We start from the raw sequence: 20,896 nt of genomic DNA on the forward strand, positions 1-20,896 counted from the left end.
CTACTCTAAAACCTGGCAGGTAAGAGGGGTTTTCCCTAGTCCCACTAGCTTTGTCTCTGCTCTCAACCCACCCTTCCCCAACATTCTCAGGGAAGCCAACCCAGAAGCCTAAGTGCCCTCAGGACTAAGGTAATGGTGGGCACCCTAAAAACTATCAAGATGGATCCAAGTTTTCTAAGTTAGGACACGCAGGTAGTTTATGGAAAGTCCAAGATGTCCTCTCCTATATGCTCTCAGGACAAAATGGCTGGACAGAGGCATCATTTCTGAGGGACTGGGCACGAGGCTGGGAAGATCACCAAGGGAGAAGCCGTGGATGTCTTCTGGGTCAACTTGGACCAGCTTATCTTGTGCAGAAGAAAGTTTGGGGGTATTTTAAAGAAATAGCTGTCTTGACTGCCCTTTAATATCTATATATACTTTTTACATTCCCTCTGAATTTCAAGGGAAATGAATTTTTCCTAAAATAAAACCTAACCAAAATTAACTCTTGAAAGTATAAGAAAAATATGACTGCTTTACAGATATTTCAAAAAGCAGATAAATGGGGAAAAAATCACTCTACATTCCCATCATTTCAACAGAACTACACTTATTTTTATGCATTTCCTTCCTTCTTTTATGTATTTTTTTATTTCCATGGATATTTTCCATAATTATAATAATGGCATGTATATTTTATGTATAAACTTCTCATTTTTGAATAATTTTAGATTTACCAAAAAGTTGCAAAAAAAATAGTTGCAGAGTTCTTGTATGTTCTTTACCCAATTCCAGTTTTCCTTAATGTTACTGTGTTTCATTTTTTTCAAAACTAAGAAACCAGCATTGATACATTACTTTTAAGTAAACTGCAGACTTTATTCATATTTTGCCAGTTTTTCCTCTAATGCCCTTTTTCTGTTTGAGGATCTAATCCAGGGCAACACTTTTCATTGAATTGGCATGTTCCTTAGGCTCTTCTGGTCAGTGAGAGTTACTCTGTCTTTCCTTTGTTTTCCATGACCTTGAGAGTTTTGATTACTGGTCAGGTATTTTGTAGAAAGTCCCTCAAATTGGGTTTGTCTTATGTTTTGTCATTAGTAGACTGGTATTATGGGCTTTTGGCAAGAATACTGCTGAGATGATGTCCCCAAGTCAGGATATATAATGTCCACATGACACCCCTAAATGATGTTAACCTTGATTACTTGGTTAAGATAGTGTTGGTCAGATTTCTTCTGTGTCAAGTTGCTATTTTTCTCTTTCCATACTCTTTTTAAGTGATTCACTAATCCCAGGCCACCCAAAAGGGAAGAGGGAATTAGAGGGAGTCTGGAATTCTTCTGTGAGGAGGATTTGTCGCTTCTTCCCCATTTCTTTATTTATTCCATTATTTATATCAGCATGGACTCATATGCATTTGACACATACCTTTTCCTTCTTTTTTTCACAATAACAATTAATTACAAGATTTTTTTCCATGTTCATATCATGGTCTTTATCATAATCATTTTAATGGTTGCATCTATGTTCGGATACATTCCATCATTAACTTTGCATTCTTATAAGTTATGCTGCAGTGAACATCTTTTGAAAGTGTTTTTGTTATTGTTGTCATTGTTACTCTATTATAGTTGTCCCAGTTTCTTCCCCTTTGCCCTCCTCTGCCCAGCCCACCTCCTACTCCCATAGTCAGTCACCACACACATGTCTGTGGGTCAATCATACACGTTCTTTGAGTAGTCCCCTCCCTGTTTGCCCCGCTCTCCTCTGGCTGCTGTCAGTCTCTTCCATGTTTTCATGTCTCTGGTTCTATTTTTCTTGTTAGTTAATTTTGTTCATTAGATTCCTCTTATAAATGAAATCATAAGGTATTTGTCTTTCATCGATTGGCTATTTCACTTAGCATAATATTCTCCAGTTCCAGCTATGCTGTTGCAAAAGGTAAGGAGTTCCTTCCTTCTTTCTGCTGTGTAGTATTCCATTGTGTAAATGTACCACAGTTTTTTGATCCACTCATTTACTGATGGGCACTTAGGTTGTTTCCAGCACTTGGCTATTGTCAATAGCACTTCTATGAACATAGGGGTGCATAAGTTCTCTTGAATTGGTGTTTCAGGATTCTTAGAGTATATTCTCAGCAATGAAATCTCTGCGTCAAAAGGCAGTTCCATTTTTAATTTTTTCAGGAAATTCCAAATAGTCCTCTTACTTTTGGCCTATGAAGATCTCAAGTCTAGGTTAAATGTGGAGAAAAGACAAAACATTACAGTGGGATCACAGTCCCTTGCCTAAAACCAATGTTTTTCTCCCCCATATGATAACATTCGGTCCCTTCCCCTGGCACATAAGGAATCTTCAGAGACTTCCAGTCAAGATGGCAGCATAAGTAAACACAGCTTGCCTCATCGCACAAGCACATCAAAATTACAGCTAAATTGTAGAACAACCATCACTCAAAACCACCAAAAATCAAGTTGAATAGAGTCTGACAACTATAGAATTAAGGAAATCACATCCATCCAGGCTGGTAGGAGGCAGGGAGATGTGAAACGGGCTGGTCCCATATCCATAAATGAGGATAAAAATTCAGGAGTGATGTCTCAGGAACAAGGAGTTCCAGCCTGAGACCAGGCCACCCAGCTCAGCATTCCAGTGCCTTCCAGGAAGATAAGTCCTCATAACTTTTGGCTGCAAAAACCAGCAGGGACTGAGTCAGTGGAAGAAACTTCTGGATTCCCATGCAGTTCCTCTTAAAGAACGAACACACACTTACTCAGACTCACTCCTTCTGAGCTCCAGCACAAGCAGCTTGAAAGGTACCAGTGGCATTCAGGGGGAACTGAAGTGCCTGGCATCAAAGTGAGGGCTTAGGGACAGCTTTCTCCCAGACAGAAAGGTGGGCAGATTGTCCCTTTTCTGAACCATACCCCCACAGAGCTACAGAACCAGGGGAGGGTGCCATATCTGAGACTCAATCAACCTGACTAACACTGTTTGCCCCATCCTGGAGATCCCCTGAGACTTGTCCCATACAACTTACGGGCCCACACAAGCTGTTAACAGAGACTTTTCCATATGAATGGCTGGTCTTGGCTCATGCTCCACAACTTTCTAAATCCTCTCAAACAAGCAACAGCTGGCCTCACTGCTGCACTGTTTGTAGTAATAAAATACTGCAAACAACATAAATACCCATCAATATGTAACTGGTTGAACAAATTATAATCCATCCATTCAATGAAAAATGTGCAGCTATAAAAAAGAGTAAGGTAACTTCATGGATGATATAGAAATTTCTCTAAGACTACTGTTAGCAAAAGAAGGAAAGAAAGAAAGAAAGAAAGAAAGAAAGAAAGAAAGAAAGAAAGAAAGAAAGAGCAACATTCAGAAATGTGTAAATAGCATGCCAATTTTTTAAAAGTGAAATAAGCCAGAGAAAGATAAATTCCATATGATCTAACTTATACGTGGAATTGAATGAACAAAATAAACTGATGAACACGATACAAACAGAAGCAGGGATACATGGAATAGGCTGACATCTGTTAGAAAGGAGAGGGGCTGGGGAACTGGATGAAAGGTGAAGGTATTAAGCCAAAAAAAAATTATATCTAACACAGAGACACAGACCACGGTGTGGTGACAGCCAGAGCGAAAGGGGTGGGAGGTAGGTAAAGGTGAGCAAAGCAGGGAAATGGGAGGGAAAGAGACTGTACTTGGGGCGATGGGTAGACCATGAAGTGTGCAGATGATGTTTTGCTGGGTTGTATATATTTGAAACCTGTGTGATTTTGTGAACTAATGTCTCCCCAATAAATTTAATTAAAAAAGAAGGGTGCCCTGGCTAGGCAGAGCACCCTTGCGCTACCTAACCAGGTTGGTTAGAGCATCGTCCCAGTACACCAAGTTTGTGTGATCAATCCCTGGTCAGGGCACAGATAGATGAAACAACAAACCAATGTCTTGCTCTCTTTCTCTCTCCCCTGCCTTCCACTCTCTCTAAAATCAATCAATAAATTAAAAAAAAATTTTGTAAACCCTTAAAAAATGAATGGTAAAGAATATGAATATATATGTATATATTCTCTCTCTCTCTCTATATATATATATAGAATACAATTGCTTGTATTGGCATAAAGAAACTCTAAAGATAAGCAGAAAAGTAATGAGTGGCTACCAAAGGGGGTGAAACAGAAACTGGGCATATGGCTATAGAAATGCAAGGGAGACTTTTCACTGTATGTCTTTGTATGGCTTGTAAGCATGTAACTATATTAGAATATTAAGTTTAAATATTATTAAATAAATGAGAGTCAGAGTCAGACAGAGAAAGAGAAGGCTCTTTCATTCCCTTTCCCTTTGTAGACCCCACTTCCCTCTCTTCCCTTTGTCAGGACTGTCTTTTAATTTGTGGTCAGGGGCTTCTAGCCGTGAGGGCAGAAATACACAAAACTTACTCAAAACTTATTTTAGTCCTTTGTGTAGAGACACATTGCTGGCATCTAGGTTGATTTCTTTCAATTCTAAGTAAAAAAAAATAAAAAGCTGGAGGTGAGGGGCAGAGGAGAGAAAGGTGCTCTTTACTTCCTTTCCCCTCACTATTGCTGGTGCCAAAGTAGCTGTGCTGGCTGTGGAAGTTTGGGGGAGAAGAGGAGAGGCTGGCAGTGGGCCCTCGAGGAGATAAAACTATCTGGGAACTACAGAGGTCACTGTTTGAAAGGAAAACAGGTGAGAAATTCCAGGGCTTTGAGAGAAAAAAGGACTTACCGTACCTAGGGCTCCTTGCCTAAAGGTTATACAGGTCATGTGAGCTGTGCTGCTGTTGCAGACTTGTGTGTTCCTGGTCTGCTGGGGCCGGTCACCCAAACTCCCAGCTCTGTCCTAAGAACTTTCCACCACTCAAGGTTTATTTTAAACGACTAACCGTCACCTGCCTGGTGAGTGTATCTTCAAAGCCAGAGCACAGCTCTTTGGGCTTTCAGTTCCTCCTCCAGAAACAGTTCACAGAACTGAGGGAGGCAAGTGTATATGCAAAGCACACCATGTTCTCCATGCTTTTAGGAGAGTAGTGCTAGGCAGATTCTCCTTCCTTTTTAATCACATTCCTCTTTGATCCCAAGAACATAAGGCTCACAACAGGAAAGTTTGGGCCATCTGGCAACCACTATCATTAAAATTTTAAAAACAAGCAGTTTGATACCCTAGAGCACAGGTGGCAAACACGAGGGCCGAATCCAGCCCTCTACCTTGTTTCATGCAGCCTGGCACCTTGTTTCTATCCAGTGGCAGCACTGAGCTCTCGTTTAAACTATTAAGGAGTAGTTACATTTACACAGTCCTAAAATTACATTTGGCCCTTTGAAGGCAACCTCGAGGCTGATGGGGCCCCCGGTGAAATTGAGTTTGACACCCCTGCCCTAGAGACTGGATATGGGAGAGGACTGTAGTTGATGAGGGCAGAAAAGCCAGGATATATATGGTGGGCACAGTGACCCCTTTCTCCCATACTCTAAGCCAAAAGTTCAAAGGAAAAATGAAGCAGGGATGGGCCTCACTTAAACCAGCATGCTGTTAAGATTATGCCTACTCTTCACCATTAGAGGGCATAGTAAACCCACACACACTTGGGGCCACAGAGAATGGTGAATCACATCAATGCCAAAGAATGACTGGCCAGCTCAGAGTTCCCCTTTCTTTCGGGTGTGGCTCTTGTGCTCAGAGGCAAGTCCCTAACAGAGTCCCCATAACTCTATTCTCTGGCACACTTTGCTGGCAATTGACTCAGGAGAAGATCTGCAGGTCCTGCAGCTGAAGTCCCCAGAACTAAACCTGGTCTCACTGTATACCTTTGTATGGTTTGAGACTTAGCTGTTCATTTTCCTTGGATTCTATAATTGACGCCAGTATTTTTCCACTATCTTCCCTCTAGTCTTTTGTTCCTTGCTTTAAAATGCCAGAAAAGAAGCTTTAGAATTTACTTTGTTTTTAGAGGTTTTTGGGTAATAGGGTGTTTGTGAATGGCGATGGTAAGTCACACCCTAGTCCTGAACGTCTTTCCTGAACAATGGCAGCCCTCTCCCTAGAATATCCCACTGCTTCTACTCTTGATTTACTTATTCTCTGCAAAGCAGACACTGACATTTAACCAGATCAGCTACTCCTCTGATTAAAACTCTTGCACGACTTTCCAATGTTTAGGCTAAAATCTGAAACATTTAGTGAGTCCTTGCAGTTCCTTGCCCAAACTCTTCCTATCCTAGGATTGTGACATGTGCTAGTCCGGATCTAGAGCCCTTTTCTCCCTACCCTGAGCCTCATTCTTTGGGTCTTGATTGAAGTATCACTTTCTCAGGAAACTTACTTTTTTCTAATCTAAATTAGTTCCTCTTGTTACTTTTTTAAAATAGTATTTACACTTTTTCTTCATAGCTCTTATTATGGCTTGTAATCACATATTCATTTTGGCAACCTTTGGGCAGAGTCTGTCTCCCCCGCAAGACTCTTAGCATCGTAAGCGTAAGAACTGTCTCCATTTTATCCCCTTCTGTAGCCCCAGAGCCTAACACAGAAACCAGAATACAACAGATTCCCAAATATTTGGTGGATGATTAAATAGGAAAAGATTGGCGTGAATAGAGTTGGTTGAGATGTAAGATAAGAACCTGATTTGTGTGTTAGCAGTACAAAAGGAATGAGATGGGGTTAGTTCAGAGAGAAATCAACAGAATGACAGGTAGTGGGAAGGAGAAAATACTTTACTAGCTGAACATGCGACCTGACCCAGAGAAGGAGTCAAAGACAACTACATTTTCAAACTGGGGTCCCTGATAGTTAGGTTTGGGGAAATGGGATATTAGATATATCAGTTGGACATGAATAAAGTCTTAGAAGGGGACATGTGCAGAGAGTTGCAGGGTGGAGCTGGAGCTCCAGTGGGCCCTGAGAGAGAAACTCGGACCCATCATTCACGGAAGAGGGGACTACAGCACCTAAGACAATTCAGATGTTGTGGCGAGGAAGATGGCCCTCACCTTCAGTGATCGTTACAGCAAGGGGCTGGATGGGGGCACACTCGTGCCCTGAAAAAGGGCTATGTGCCACAAAGCCTTTTACACATGGAGAAATAGAAATACAGACAGGGTGAAGTGATCTGCTCAAAGTCACACTGCAACTCAGTGACAAAGTATTCCAACCTACTTTTCCTGACTTGCAAGATCCAGTTCTCTTGGCATTATAATACAGAAAACTCCTGAATTTTCAGATATGCCTTCTTTACAGTGGACGCGCAATACCATTTTTTGATAAGTCAAGGCAGGCAATTAAAAGGCAGAATTTCATTTCCTTAGTTTATTAAAGATTACGATGAGCTGTTAGGTGTGTATGAAGTACAGTAAGTAGGAATCCAGTTCAGAACATGAGGTGTACACACACAGACCATCTTGATTTAGACTCTTGTTCCTTAAATGTTAATTTAACGTAAAGCTCTAAAGCCTTAGCAGAGAAAGTCAATTACAGCCTCATTCAAGTAGAAAATATTTGCCTTCCCCTCTTCCACTATGTCTTGAATCTTGTCCCTGCCTTATAAGCAAAAAATTTTCCCTTTGTTTATAGAAAAGAACACACCCTTCCGCTTTCATTCAGAAGGAACTCTCTTCAGTGCATTCAACGCTCGCTTCTCCCCACAACAGCAGGGGTTTTCAGGTACTGTTAAGTTGCAAAGTGCTTTCAAAATATCCCACCCCCAACCCTCTCTCCCCCACTCTCAAATAAATAAATAAATGGGCATTTGGACAGTGATGACAGCAGAGTGTCAGGGTCACTAAAATGTCAGGATCACTAAAACAGATATGCAAACCAAAAGGATGGGGTGGGGGGTGAAGAAACATAAGTGAAAAACCAGGAGCATGTAAGATTGTGGAGCTCGGCTTTAGAAACCGTGTCAGCATTTACTATCCTTTGATCCTAAGCTAAATGAAACAGGAGGGACAATGAGAAGATGTCTTTCCTCCCGTGTAGTGACTTGAAGTAAGGAACTGGATTTGTCATTTCAACCGAAACTGGAAGTAGAGCTGGCCATTTTTACAAATCCCTAAATCTGAATCTCAGTGAGCCTTGAGGTGTATGGGATCATTCCCAAAGGTCCTTGAAGGACAAGGAAGCTGCTGGTCAGGCCTTTAAAACAGGGCTGGGCTGGAGGTCTTGGCTTTTAAGAACTGAAAGGAGAACAGCTTCAGGGTTTTCCAGCCTGATGCAGCCTTCAAATCCTAAGTTTGAGGCAGAAGGACCAATGCCACTGGTCAGTTCCTCCCTGCTCCCTCCTACCCTGGTGGAGCCTCACACCTGACTATGACCACACTGCCCCTTCTACTTCCTGTGTGACTCCTGGTTGCCTCCAGCTCAGGCACTTAATCTGCTTCCACCAACCATGTGCAACTTTCTGTTTAGCTTCCTGGGGCAGCGCACATGCCAAGTTTTTTCTACTAGTAAGCAAGTATGGAAAGAGAGGTACACAGGACGCAGTCCCAGAACAAAAATGTGGGTTTTAGTTCATAGAGCTGCCAGTCCTCAGAGCAGGGTTCTTTAAGTTGCTGTATTTTACATACAGGTAGTGTTTTATATACCTGTCAGGAGCTACAGCAACTTAACACCACAAGCATATACATGGTCCCATCAAAACTGTTTCCCAGACACCACACATTAAAAATGTGCGTTAAAATTAGTACTGTGAAAAGAATGAATGAACTTATGACTATCAACAGGCTAAAGAGTTCAGTGCATAATTGGCATAAGGGCTCTTGTTATCCCAAGAACACAGGAACATTCACACTCACGTTTATAAATTGTCAAGTTCTCTAACACCACTAATAGCAGGAAACTTTTTCTCTAACTTTGTCAAAAAACAAACTAAGGCAAGAGATCAGCCACCAGGGAAGTCCCAGCTCTGTTACAGGAAGGAAAAAGAGAGAATGGAGTTGGGCCGTACTTTTACTCAGAGTCACAACGACCATCTCACAGAGGACACAGTGGCAAAGGACCCACAAATACAATGGTTGATGGGGTTTCTGTCCTCAGTTTAGGATGCTATCAGACCTACAACAGAGTTAGGGACCTTATCACCTAGGAGGAGACCAACAGCTCTTCTGATGGAATATATTCTCCTTAAGCAACAGAGCTGTAGCCTCGCTGATGCTTGGTGTGAGGCCATCGATGGGCCTGGCCTAATATTACTTCCGTTCTTTGCTTCAAGCACACCGGGGTAAAGGAAGTCAGGTGTCACATCATCTATGCCTAGAACATTTCAAACAAGAAAGTTGTGGCTGCCTCTTTGAGGTCTCTGTGGATTCCAGGGTAATAATAATGTTGTCTTTATGGTCTCAAAAATACTTAAGCTGGACAGAATGTCGTCCCATTCTCTGCTGCTTCTCCTTAGGGCACAGTCTGACCCAATTTCAGGACTGGGAGAGAGAAAACTCCATCCTCCTGTTTCAGCAGCAAAGGAGAAGTGAGTTGTTTGAGACAGGCTTGGCTCAGAAGCTCCAGAACTAAAACAAAATAAAATGGGAAATGATACTTGAGATGCAGTAGAAACCAAATCTGGTGTAAGTGAAGTAGGCCAAGGATGTCAGAAGAATTGGGACTCACTGTCCATTCCCTTAACAGAGGCACCAGAAGCTTCACTTAAGGACCCATGTGTCAGTTCTAACGGAAATACCTCCCTACAAGTTGTCACAGAAGACTGGACCCCACCAACCGAACAAAGGTTGGCTACATGGACATTAGACCAATCATAAACAAATAATAGTGATAATAATAATAAAAACCAAGTGGGGAAAGTCCTTATACGGGCGGCTCAGCTCTGCATCTTGTGACCCTAACCCCTGGAGAAAGGGCGTAACGTGCTTTCTTCAGGTGGTCTCCAGGACGGCAGCCTCTAGGGCCAAAGCTTCAGTGGGCTCCTCCTCACAGTCCGACATGTAGGACTCCAGGCTCTGCTTGGCCAGCAGCTCCCGCCGGGCCTGGAGCCGCTCACACCGGGGACAGCTTCCCGACTTGAAACAAGCTTTATGGTAACATGCTTTACATTCTGTTCAGGATGGGAAGGTGAGAGAGAAGAGCACAATTTGTATTATCTCAGGCAGGAAGTTGCTGCTACAGCCCCTTTGCACCATGGTGGCCCAGGGTGCCTGTGATGAAACATGGGGAGTTGCTGAATCAAGCCAAACTCTGATTAAGAGATCACTTATTAAGTGACTGAAGGGGAGTAAATTAGCCTTGTGTTCGGTCTTATTTGTCCCACTGCACACCCGGCACCAGCCCTCACCTTCACAGGTCCGGCACTTATGGAGCTCAAAAGGGAAGATGATGTCATCCTCATTCTGACAGAACTCACAGATGAAGCCCTTGGCTTGGCAGAGCTGGGGAAGAAAGGGACAGGCAGCAAAATGAGGGACAGCACACCAGGAACTGAACAAAAGTGAAGGGACGTGCAAGATACAAATGAGACTTAAGTGGACTCTAAGGTGTTCTCCTGCCTTCAGAAAAGAGACCCAGGTTAGTCTTAGAAGTATGGCAGCCAAACCAGGACCGGGCTGCACGGTGTTAGGCAAAGCTTTAAGGTGGAGATGAGAGGCATGAGTTTGAGAAACCCTGACCATGAGAGTCGGTCCCAATGCAGGGATGAAAAGAAGAAAAGAACAGTGCCCAGAAGGCTTCCTAAAGTCAAAATTCCAGTCTGGGTAATGATTTTGTTTTGAAATAGGAACCGCAGCCAATTAAGGCAAAATGTGAAGGCAAGAATATTTCTCCAAAATAACACCCAGCCTTGAATCACATTATAGCTCTGTCTTTCAAATTACCTCTGTTACATTTTAAGATCTAATTCTGGAACTATAACAGGAACACAAACTGGGCATATTCTAAAAATAAAATTTCTAAATTTCTGGCATATGAGGTATATCAAGAACAATAATTTGAATCTACAGAACAATTAAAGTTTATTAAAATGCTTTCACTTAAATTATTTCATCAATTCTCAAAAACACTGAGAGGAAAGGGCAGTGCATAGCAATTATGTACTTCATTTTTAGAGACAAAAAAACTGAGGCTCACCTCAGAGATGACAAAGTATTTCCTTTGGTCACAGAGACTGAAAATGATGAAGTTGAGACCCAGGCCCTCTCCAGGTGTTGACACAGGTTCTCCCCCCACATCATGACAGGTCTTTACTGAAGGTCTGCTTAGAACTGCCCAGTTACCCAGGGGTGATACCAGCACCAAATCCTCTTCTAATTTTAGATTTTTTCGACATGGATGACTGAGCTCTTCACTAACCCAGGGAACAACAATCCTGTCTAGTTCCTCTCACAGTGTTGACAGGCCATTTCAATTTCCTAGAACTAAATGGCAAGAACCCTGGGTCCATTCCACAACCTACATCCCCAAGCAAGGGTCCAGTTGCCTACGAAAGCAAGGCTTTCTTACCATGCATCGCTCCACATGGGCAGCCCCTGCCCTGGTGAGCTCAGCAAGCCGGGGCCCCAGCTCCCCCTTCCTGGTTGCAGTCAGGTCATTCAATGAGTACAGGTGGAGATCTTCTGTCAGGTGGCCTGGAACTATGTCAAAGGAATCCAGAAGGCTACAGGAGAAGAGGGGAAGTGGGTGGGAGCAGAGAATGAACCCTTGTGTGGCACATCAGAGTAGAAGGATTTCTATTTAGAAGCGGGATAAGGAAAGAGAAGGGTCCCAGGCAGAGGTAATAAAGCTGGCAACACTCAGCCAAGCCAGGAGTTCCAGGCCACCCCACCCCTCCCACACTACCAGGTGTCTGGATGGCAGAAGTGACTGTTATACCCATTTGCAGAGTGATTCATGCCAGCTTGCAAGGAGTGGTGGGTCTGCCTGGATAGAACCACCACAGATTTCCCCTTCCAGAGAGAAGGATATAGACAGTTACTGCTTCTCATTTACCATTTCTAGAATTTTCTGCAGCATCCGCCCACTCTCCTTCACATAACAAGGGCCAACTGATGGGACATGTTTCTTTCAGAGACATTAACTCAGCCAGAGCCTCTGACCTCCACATAGGACTTACTCTTTGGCCAATCGACATGTCTTGAACATGTTCTTCATGTGATACAGCTGGATCCGCAGCAGCTGAGGACAGACATCGTAGTGGAAGGTGGCGGGTAAGGAAGGGTATGAAAGGGAGAGAAACAACCATCAGACCAGTACCTTTAAACCCTGGAAGCCACATTGTTCTCTGTACCTGTAACTGAACAGCTCACTTCAAAGTGCACTCCAGCCGGCCCCTGTACTGGACCAGTCTGCCCAAACCACATACACGGCTAGGGGCAGCTAAGAAATCCAGGACTTGAATTTCCCACCTGATACCCTGTTCTCCACTCATAGTTTCAGAAATGGGAGAAATCCTGCTTTTGACACTGTGTGCTACCTACAGCTTCAGAGCTGCTTTGGCAGATTTCAGATGCTAACTGGACAGATACCTTGGAAATGGCGAGAGAAAGTACACAAAGTATGAATGATGAGATGGTTACAGCTGTGACACGGTGACAAAGAGAAGCGTGGTAATCTTGGGAAAGCCTATACGAATGAACACAGGGAGAGGACAAGAAGGATAATCTATGATGGGATCATTTCAAGGGTCTTACTCGAACTTGATTGAGTAGCTTGACCTTCCTATAGAGGGCGCTGTTGATGTCCTGCACGTTGAAGAGAGGATCATTCCAGATCTTAATGAGCAGGTCCTTGGAGAAATTGCTGACGTGATACTTGCTGAAGTCCCACTTGCGCAGAACCCGGCTGGGGATAACCATCTGGGCGTTCTCATGGCAGCACTGACAGAAGTACTTGCCCAAGTACTCACAGTACCGCAGACGCTTGATATAATCTGGAAAAACCAGGAAGTCAAAAGGTCAGATGTGGTTTCCCTTCTATAAGCTGGTGAGGAGGCTGTGCTGCTCCTTTTGAAAGCAGGAAGGGATGGCCAGTGAGCTCTAGCCAGCTCTTTCTGAGCTTCCAAAGCTGGCAGAAACCCACATAGCAGGGTCTGTAATTTCTGTGTACCACCTAGAGGCAACTCCAGAAACAGACCCTGCCAGAACTGGTGAGATCCAGCCTCCAGGAACCTAGTCGAAAGTACCCAATCCTGAAAATGGCTCCCAGAAACATTCTCTCAGATTGACAGTGTTCTTGCCTACTCTTATCCCTTCCCCTCCAGATCCCTTCCATTCTTTTCCCCAATTCTGTCCGTCATCTCCTCTTACTACCTTCTTTGACCAGCCCCCTGCCCAAGCATGTGGAAGGGTAAAGCCCTTGAAGTCAGCACTGGGGTCAGAGAAGATACACACCAGGGTCAGTCCGGATGCCACAGCCTGCACAGCGGTAATTCTGCTTGGCCACGGCAACCTTCCTCCTGAGGAAAGGGCGAGGAGAGGGGGTTGGCAGAGAAGAGCAGTATGAGGCCTCTGAGACGTGAAGGATGAGGATACAAACATAGGGCTCTTGTTAAGAATGGGAAGAGAGGGGCATTCACCTGTTTTTTAGATTTGGACAAACTGAACCTATTGGGAGAACCAATTCAAACCAAGGATTATAAGGATAGAATTTAGGTCTAGGCAGTGACTCTCCCCAATAATGAACCACACTTTCTGTACAAATGTGGGAGACACGTAATAGTAAAGGAAAGAAAACAACAGAAAAGAAAAGAATCATCCACCCATCCATCTTAAAAAGAGAAGAAAAACCAGTAAGTTCACAGAACTATTGGAAGGAAGGTTTAGAAAGGCCAATGATAAAAGACCTTATTTCCATGTAACTCTGAGAAGGAGTGGGAGGATTAAGAATAAGACTTGCAGCCCTGGCTGGTGCAGCTCAGTGGATTGAGCACGGGCCTGTGAAGCAAAGGGTCGCTGGTCCGATTCCCAGTCAGGGCACATGCCTGGGTTGCAGGCCAGGTCCCCAGTAGCGGACACATGAGAGGCAACCACACATTGATGTTTCTCTCCTACTCTTTCTCCTTCCCTTTCCCTCTAAAAATAAATAAATAAAATATTTAAAAAAAATAAGACTTGCAGACAAAATGGATAATCCTCTCCTTCTGCCTCTCAGAATTGGGTGGGATGTACAGCTGATACAAAGGAAAGAGGATGAGACAGCTCTAACCATCCAAAGAGAATGTGTTTGTTTTTCAGAGGGCACAGCCACTGGCTACTCACGTCGGGGCTGGATGAACATTAAAAATTATCTGAGGCCGGGGCGGGGCCCACTCCAGGTTGCCACGAACACGAATACGCAGTTTGTAGATGTCAGCGTGCTGCCCATCATCTGGTGAGATGGGTAGTGAGTCGGGGATGGGCAGCAGCTGCAGGAGAAAGCACAGGGTGATCTAACATGAACAGTCTGGGGGAGCACACAGGCTTGAACCTTCTGGTCATGAAAGAAGCAGTCAATGAAAGACATTTCAGGAACATCATAGGTTAGGTAAGGGATTCAGGAAAACTTGGCCCTTGAAACCATAGGGCACCTGCCTACTAGAAAGGAGGTCCTTGGTTCCAAGAAGCAAAAGGATCAGAAACAGCATCCCAGTGTGGGAGCAACCATTGCTGATGCTGCCCCAGAACCCACCCCTGGTATTCCAGGGTGCTTCATGCCTTACTCAACTACAGAGGAAAGAAGAATTTGAATAATTCACTTTCTCACAGTGTCTCAAAGGTGGTCACACACAGGAGTTCCATGTCTGGGTCTAGTGAATAGTTATGTGGAATAAGGACAATGAAGAAATCCTTATCTCCTGTTTTGCTAGGGAAAACCCAGGCAGCATTCATTCATTCATTCATTCAACAAATCGTAATGAATGTCTTATGTGAGTCAGGAAGGAGACACACAGGCTCATTCTAGACTGGGGACATGTGACAAAAGAGAGCAGTATCAAAAAGGCTCACAACCTTCTGGGGCTGGACAGAGGGTGGAGAAAAAGCCGAGGAATCTACCTTCTGAGGGGCATCATGCTCTGGAACCAGCCACTCTAGCTCTGAGGCGGCTGGGAGCTGCATCCCTTCAAATTGCTTCAGGAGCCCCATGGCCACTGCCTCAGCAGATGTGGAGTGCAGGAAGCAGTGGGAGCTGGAAAAAAGATTCAGGGAAGGCTGAACACAAAGAAAAGACAGGAAGATGGGAGCCTTCCCTTCAGAGCCTGATACCATATGCAGTGACTTCTTCACAGAGGAAACACTTGCAGTACCTCCGGTCTGCTAAGTTTCTTTTCTCATCATCTGTAGACAAATATATAGTGGAAAATATACTGGTCTTATAGTCCTAAGACTCAGGCTCATGTCCCACTTACTAGCATTGTATGGCATTGCTAGTTAAGAATTCTGTACCACTTCTTTCCTCTAAACTCCAGTTTCTTTACTGCAAAATGGGGATCATAACACTTGTTTACAAAATAAAGTGTGAAAACTGCTTTGTGGACTATGAAGGGGTATTGTTACTCCCAAATGAGCAACTACAATGTGGAACCTGTTCGATTTGATTTCTTAGTCAGAAATCATGATCGCTCTTTTCAACTTTAAAATCTAATCTTCTGGGTGCCTCTGGTATGATCTGTTAGGAGAGGAGGAACAATCCACACTGCGAGCTTTGCCTCCACAACAGCCCTGACCGTTCTGAACCAATGGTCTTCTGCGCTCTTCCTCTGGGCTGGACACCATCAGGCAGGCCGCTGCTTTCATCTGGCCTCTTGGTGAATGTGGATGGGTTCACCCGTGGTCTTCCCCATCCATATGCCAAGAACTGGGTTTGTTTCTTCATATACCCCAAAGTTTTGATTTTTTAATTTTATTTTTCAACTACAGTTTACATTCGACATTACTTTATATTGGTTTCAGGTGCTTATCATAGTGATTAGACAGCCATATACTTTACAAAGTGATCCCCCAATATTTTAATTACCCACCTGGCACTGTACATGATTATTACAATATTGTTGACTATATTCCCTGTGCTGTACTTTACATCCCCTGACTATTTTGTAACTGCCAACTTGTGCTTGTTAGACCTAGCAATTCCACTTCTGGGTATATATCCGAAGAACCCAAAATGCTAATTCAAAAGGATATATACACCCTGTGTTCACTGCAGCATTATGTACAACAGCCATGATATGGAAACAATTCAAGTACCCATCAACAGACAAATGGATAAAAAAAGTTGTAGTACACATAAGCAATGGAATATTACTCAGCCTTTAAAAAGAACACAATCTTACCATTTGCAACAGCATGGATGGACCTACAGGATATTATGCTAAGTAAGTCAGACAGAGAAAGGCAAATACCATGTGATTTCACTTACATGTGAAATCTAAAGAACAACATAAATGAACAAATTTAGTTTTATTTAGTTTTTTAAAAGTACTTACAAGGTCTGGGAGGAAATCAAGGATTTGTTGTTTGAGGCTGTGCTCCTTCTGATGTCCGCATCTAAATGGAAACCAGACGTGAGTGGAGTAGGAAATGGAAAGAGAGGCGGTGAGGGATAACAATGGAAACCTTTCCAAGCCATAGCCAGCTAAGCACTCAGGGTAGCAGCTGGGTGCTACATTCTATGCAGGATAAGGAGCAAAGTCCAGGTGAAGCTCTACACATAATTTATAGTTTGGCTCTCTTCACATCACAACCAGGCTGAATTAGTGACAGTAAGCATAGCACTGAGAAGGTCTAAGTGGCTACAGATCCGGGTGGAATAACAAACTCAGACTTGGTGCCAAACAGTGAACAAGAAAAGGAAGCGCCCTGAGGCACACAGGGACACACGCTGTGTCAAGCAGAAACACAAAATAAATTATTCCACTCTCTCCCTCATTCTCTAGATCTCAAACCCTCTTAAATAATAAACTCTTAGAAGCAAGAACTCTAGCTAGCTCTTTTTTTATATAACAGAATCAGTACCTAACACAAAACTTGGATCACAGAAGTTACTCATTAAATATATGTGAAATTGGAACTTTGCTTCTAACATTTAAGCACTATTACCATTACCCCTGAATGTGAGAGTCTTCCATATCCACAGAAAAGCTTCAGGGAAAGATCTGCTCCCTGTCTGGTGGTACGGGAGAGAAAAGAACTTCTCTGTGGCTTGCCAACTCCCCGGAGATGCTTGATAACCAACATATTTTCACAGAGCTATTCAACACGGTCTTTACTACAGCACTCTCAGGCTTTTCAATGCCTATTTCTGATAAAGGATTTTGAAGAGGATTTCTAATAATGATACGCCTGAACCTCCAGAGAGCTCACCTACCCAAAAACTTTGATGGGGGGAATGTGAAATATAGCAGCCATATTTAAGAAAGGCAAACAGAACCTATTCAAGTCATGAAAACAAGACCGTTCAGACAAATCTAGTCCCTCATTTCCTTTGATGCCAGTGAAAAGACCTTCTTTTCCTAATTAAACCTACACAACGATCAATCTACTGCATTCAAGACCCTCAAAGAGCTTGCATGATGTCACTTTGCACTTGCCCATGAGTAGCTGAATTGTTCTTCACATTTCCTCTCTATTTTTTTGATATGTATCATTAGGTGATAAAAATCTCTTTGTGAGGAACTGAGATGGTTGTCTAATTCCTCTGTTTGGTCCTAAAATACTTAACACTGGGCTCTGTATATAAGTATATATTCAAATAATATTCCTAACTGATACCCTTAAAGCTATTTATACAAGAGAACAAAATTGAAATCTGTCAACTTTCATATGCTCTCTAAGCATAGAAAAACTTAAGACAGCAACATTTTTGACTAGTTAATGACAAATTTTATTTTATTTAACAAAGAAGTTCGTACATATCATAATTATCCATCTGAATTTGCACCAACGAAACTCAGACCCCCAGTGGTCTACTCTATTCTAAAGAGAAGAAAAAAAGTTCTAGGCAACTGTAAACCTTCATAGACCATTTGGTTTGTGAGATTTATTCAAATAACACATACACTGTCTTGAATTGTACTTAAGTCTTGTGTTGTCCTTATAATCTTCAGAGTGGTTTGTACATAATAGGTTTTTAGAAACCATTTCCCAAATAAATGATTAATCAGCTAAAGGCAGACAGAAACTTTAGCTTGTTTGAGTGTGACTTAAAAAGGAAAAGTGAGATAACATCTTAGACAGATATCCTTGAATAAAGTGCTAACTAATGTTGTTACTTTAGGGCCAGACTATTAAAAAAACACTGCACATCAGAGAGGAGAGGTGAATGATAGTTCATGATTTCTAAGGAAATCATCATCTTCACAAAAACTATTCAGCATTTATTCATCCTCAGAGACAGAAAGTCTTATTTTCTTTGAGAGAAAAACATCAGTCTCTCCTCTTTGGAAAATATTCAATATAGTCAAGTCATATTTAATCCTGTGTCTTCTTTTTTACCACAGGTGCAATGACTTTCTGGCTAATCATGAATACTTCCAAGAGTGCAGAAGACCACATGGGTTTGGATGTGAGGATGTTACCCCAGGAATGAAGAGAAAAAGGCAATGCCTCATATAAAAAGGGACATGACACCTGACACTGGTCAAGTATCATGAAGGCCTTGTGGATACTGGGCTTCTGCTGCACCCCATTGACTCTCAAGTCTGTTCAAGAAGATGATTAAGCTAATGTGGTTGAAATGCTACTCAAGTATTTGGATAAAAGTAGACAATGGTATAAGATAATTTGGGAGTAAAGAAAGAGGAGGAAGTTATTCACCTGGATGGACTAAGTGTACCCCAAGTGAAAACACTTTAGACAGAAGTTTAAAAAGCTTGCCTTCCAAATGGAAGTTAACATAATTATAAAACTTTTTATCAACTCATTGACAAGGATGATTTCAAATGCTTCTGATGTTTTAATAGGACAAAAATTCAAAAATATAAAAAACAAACAACAAAAAAAAATAATGATATTTTATAAGAATTTTTACATGTCCTGACACTGGTATAGTGATGATAGGTGAAGAAGTGGTTAAATCTTGTTACCCCAACAAAAACGACAAAGGCATAGGAATAGAGTCAACTTCAGAATTTACTGGCCAGTTTAATGTTGGTTTCCATCCTGCTTTGCTTCTAGCAGTTAAGATAATACCTAACACATCTAGAAATTCAACTTCAGTGAATTATGTAACTGCTGACTCAAGAGGAAACACTTCAAAATGAAGAACCACAATTATTCTTATTATAAAAGGAGAAAAAATTATTTAAAATGGGAGGGTAGGGAGAAGTAACTGATTGCTCTGAGTAGGATATAATTTTAAAACTTGTCAGAAAATATAGTTCATGAACTCCCTCTTTTTATACTCCACCAGTTGCCTTTCAGCCCAAACCTGTCTTTTTCATCATCTGTTCTATGATAGTGGACCTGGACTTGTAAACATTAATCTTTTGCTAGCTGGTACAATGGTAGGCTTTGTCAGTAGAGGGCAGTAGAGGGACAGTGGAGGAAGAAGGGGTTTCTCTTAGTGGTTCTTGTGTGCTCCTCTAGGCTGACTGACTCCAGTAGTGCAAGTGACTTTCCCCAAGATAAGCAGGCCTTTAGGCAGCTTTGCTGAAGAATGCTCACCAGTGGTACGGGGACTTTTCATCAACAGCTACCCTTGGCATCTCCTGGAGAAGTTTCACAGCAAGTGCCACTTCTGGCTCCCTTTGAGATTTGAGGCATGACACCTCTCTGGGGGAAGCCTCCTCCTGCACCCAGAGAATGCTTTCCTGGCGAGGGCCATTGGCATGGCACCTCCTGTGGACAGCATCCCCTGGCACTCCCTCAGAGCAGCTCTGCAACTTCAGAGACCTTCTCTACCACCCAGTGAGCCAGAAGGTCTGAACCTCAGCCTTGGAGATGTGGCCCTCTTCTGCATTTCTTCCTAGCCCAGGTGCTCTATCTCAGCCCTAGGGATAGTGACTGCTGCCTGTATCTGCTACTTCTTATGCCTTACTGGTCTCTGTACTCCTTATGAGCCAGCTTCCCATCACTTTGACCCCTTATTATAGTTAATAATTTTTATAGTAAACTTTCTTTATTCAAATTACTATGTGATTTCTGTCCCTTGATTGGACCCTAACTAGATACATATGTGCAGAAGACTGAAATTCTAGAAGAATCTATTATACAAAGGAAGGTTGATGCAACTGTAATAGAAGAGGTCAAAGAGTGGGTGTGGAGGTAAGAAAGAACAACAAAACACTAAAACTAAAGAAGTTGAAAAGATTATCTGGAATTGGGAATGACATCATACCAGTTTGGCAGAGACCATCAGAAGAAACAGGTGACAGAAGCTAGACACAAAAGATCACATATTGTATGATTCCATTAATACGGAATGTCCAAAAAAGGCAAATCTACAGAGATAGACAATAGATTAGCAATGGACTGTGGCTTGAGGTAGGAACAAGAATAACTGTAAATGGGCACTTATGGGATGTTGAAAATGTTCTAAAACTAGATTTTGGTGATGGTTGCACAACTTCATAAATTTACTAAAAATTATTATACATTTGAAAAATTAAATTAAATTAATTTATGTTTAGAGAGAAGGGAAGGGAGAAAGAAGGAGAGAAACATCAATGTGTGGTTACCTCTTGCAAAACCCCTACTGGGGACCTGGCCCAAAACCCAGGCATGTGCCCTGACTAGGAATTGAACTGGCGACCTTTTGGTTCTCAGGCCCGCACTCAATCCACTGAGCCACACCAGCAAGGGCCCAAGAAACTCTTGAATAGAAGAGATCACTTAAGGTAATCAAAAAGAGAGAGAGAAAACCCTCTAGACATGATCTGTAAACCTCTAAACAAGATAAAAAAAGATTGCTAATAAAAAGTATAACACCTTTTAGAAAGAATTTGGTACCAGTAATAAAC

At 42.5% G+C, this 20,896-nt stretch overlaps 1 protein-coding gene across 5 annotated transcripts in view; it reads right to left on the minus strand.

Annotated features, from left to right (window-relative positions):
- Window positions 1-7,315: 7,315 nt before the first annotated feature.
- The window catches only part of RUBCN (rubicon autophagy regulator), a 65,634-nt gene continuing 52,053 nt past the window's right edge, over window positions 7,316-20,896 (minus strand). For all 5 annotated transcript variants that reach the window (XM_053672916.1, XM_037131862.2, XM_037131860.2 and 2 more), the window contains 9 exons: window positions 16,424-16,484; window positions 14,994-15,126; window positions 14,220-14,365; window positions 13,353-13,417; window positions 12,654-12,892; window positions 12,077-12,138; window positions 11,467-11,620; window positions 10,307-10,400; window positions 7,316-10,069 (listed from right to left, as the gene is read on the minus strand). In XM_053672916.1, coding sequence (XP_053528891.1) covers window positions 9,891-10,069; window positions 10,307-10,400; window positions 11,467-11,620; window positions 12,077-12,138; window positions 12,654-12,892; window positions 13,353-13,417; window positions 14,220-14,365; window positions 14,994-15,126; window positions 16,424-16,484 — 1,133 coding nt within the window. In that variant the 3' untranslated portion in view covers window positions 7,316-9,890. The remainder of the gene's footprint in view (window positions 10,070-10,306; window positions 10,401-11,466; window positions 11,621-12,076; window positions 12,139-12,653; window positions 12,893-13,352; window positions 13,418-14,219; window positions 14,366-14,993; window positions 15,127-16,423; window positions 16,485-20,896) is intronic.

Source organism: Artibeus jamaicensis, unplaced genomic scaffold, assembly GCF_021234435.1.
Source record: "Artibeus jamaicensis isolate MK-2021 breed Jamaican fruit bat unplaced genomic scaffold, CSHL_Jam_final contig_793, whole genome shotgun sequence".
NCBI classification, from domain to species: Eukaryota; Metazoa; Chordata; class Mammalia; order Chiroptera; family Phyllostomidae; genus Artibeus; species Artibeus jamaicensis.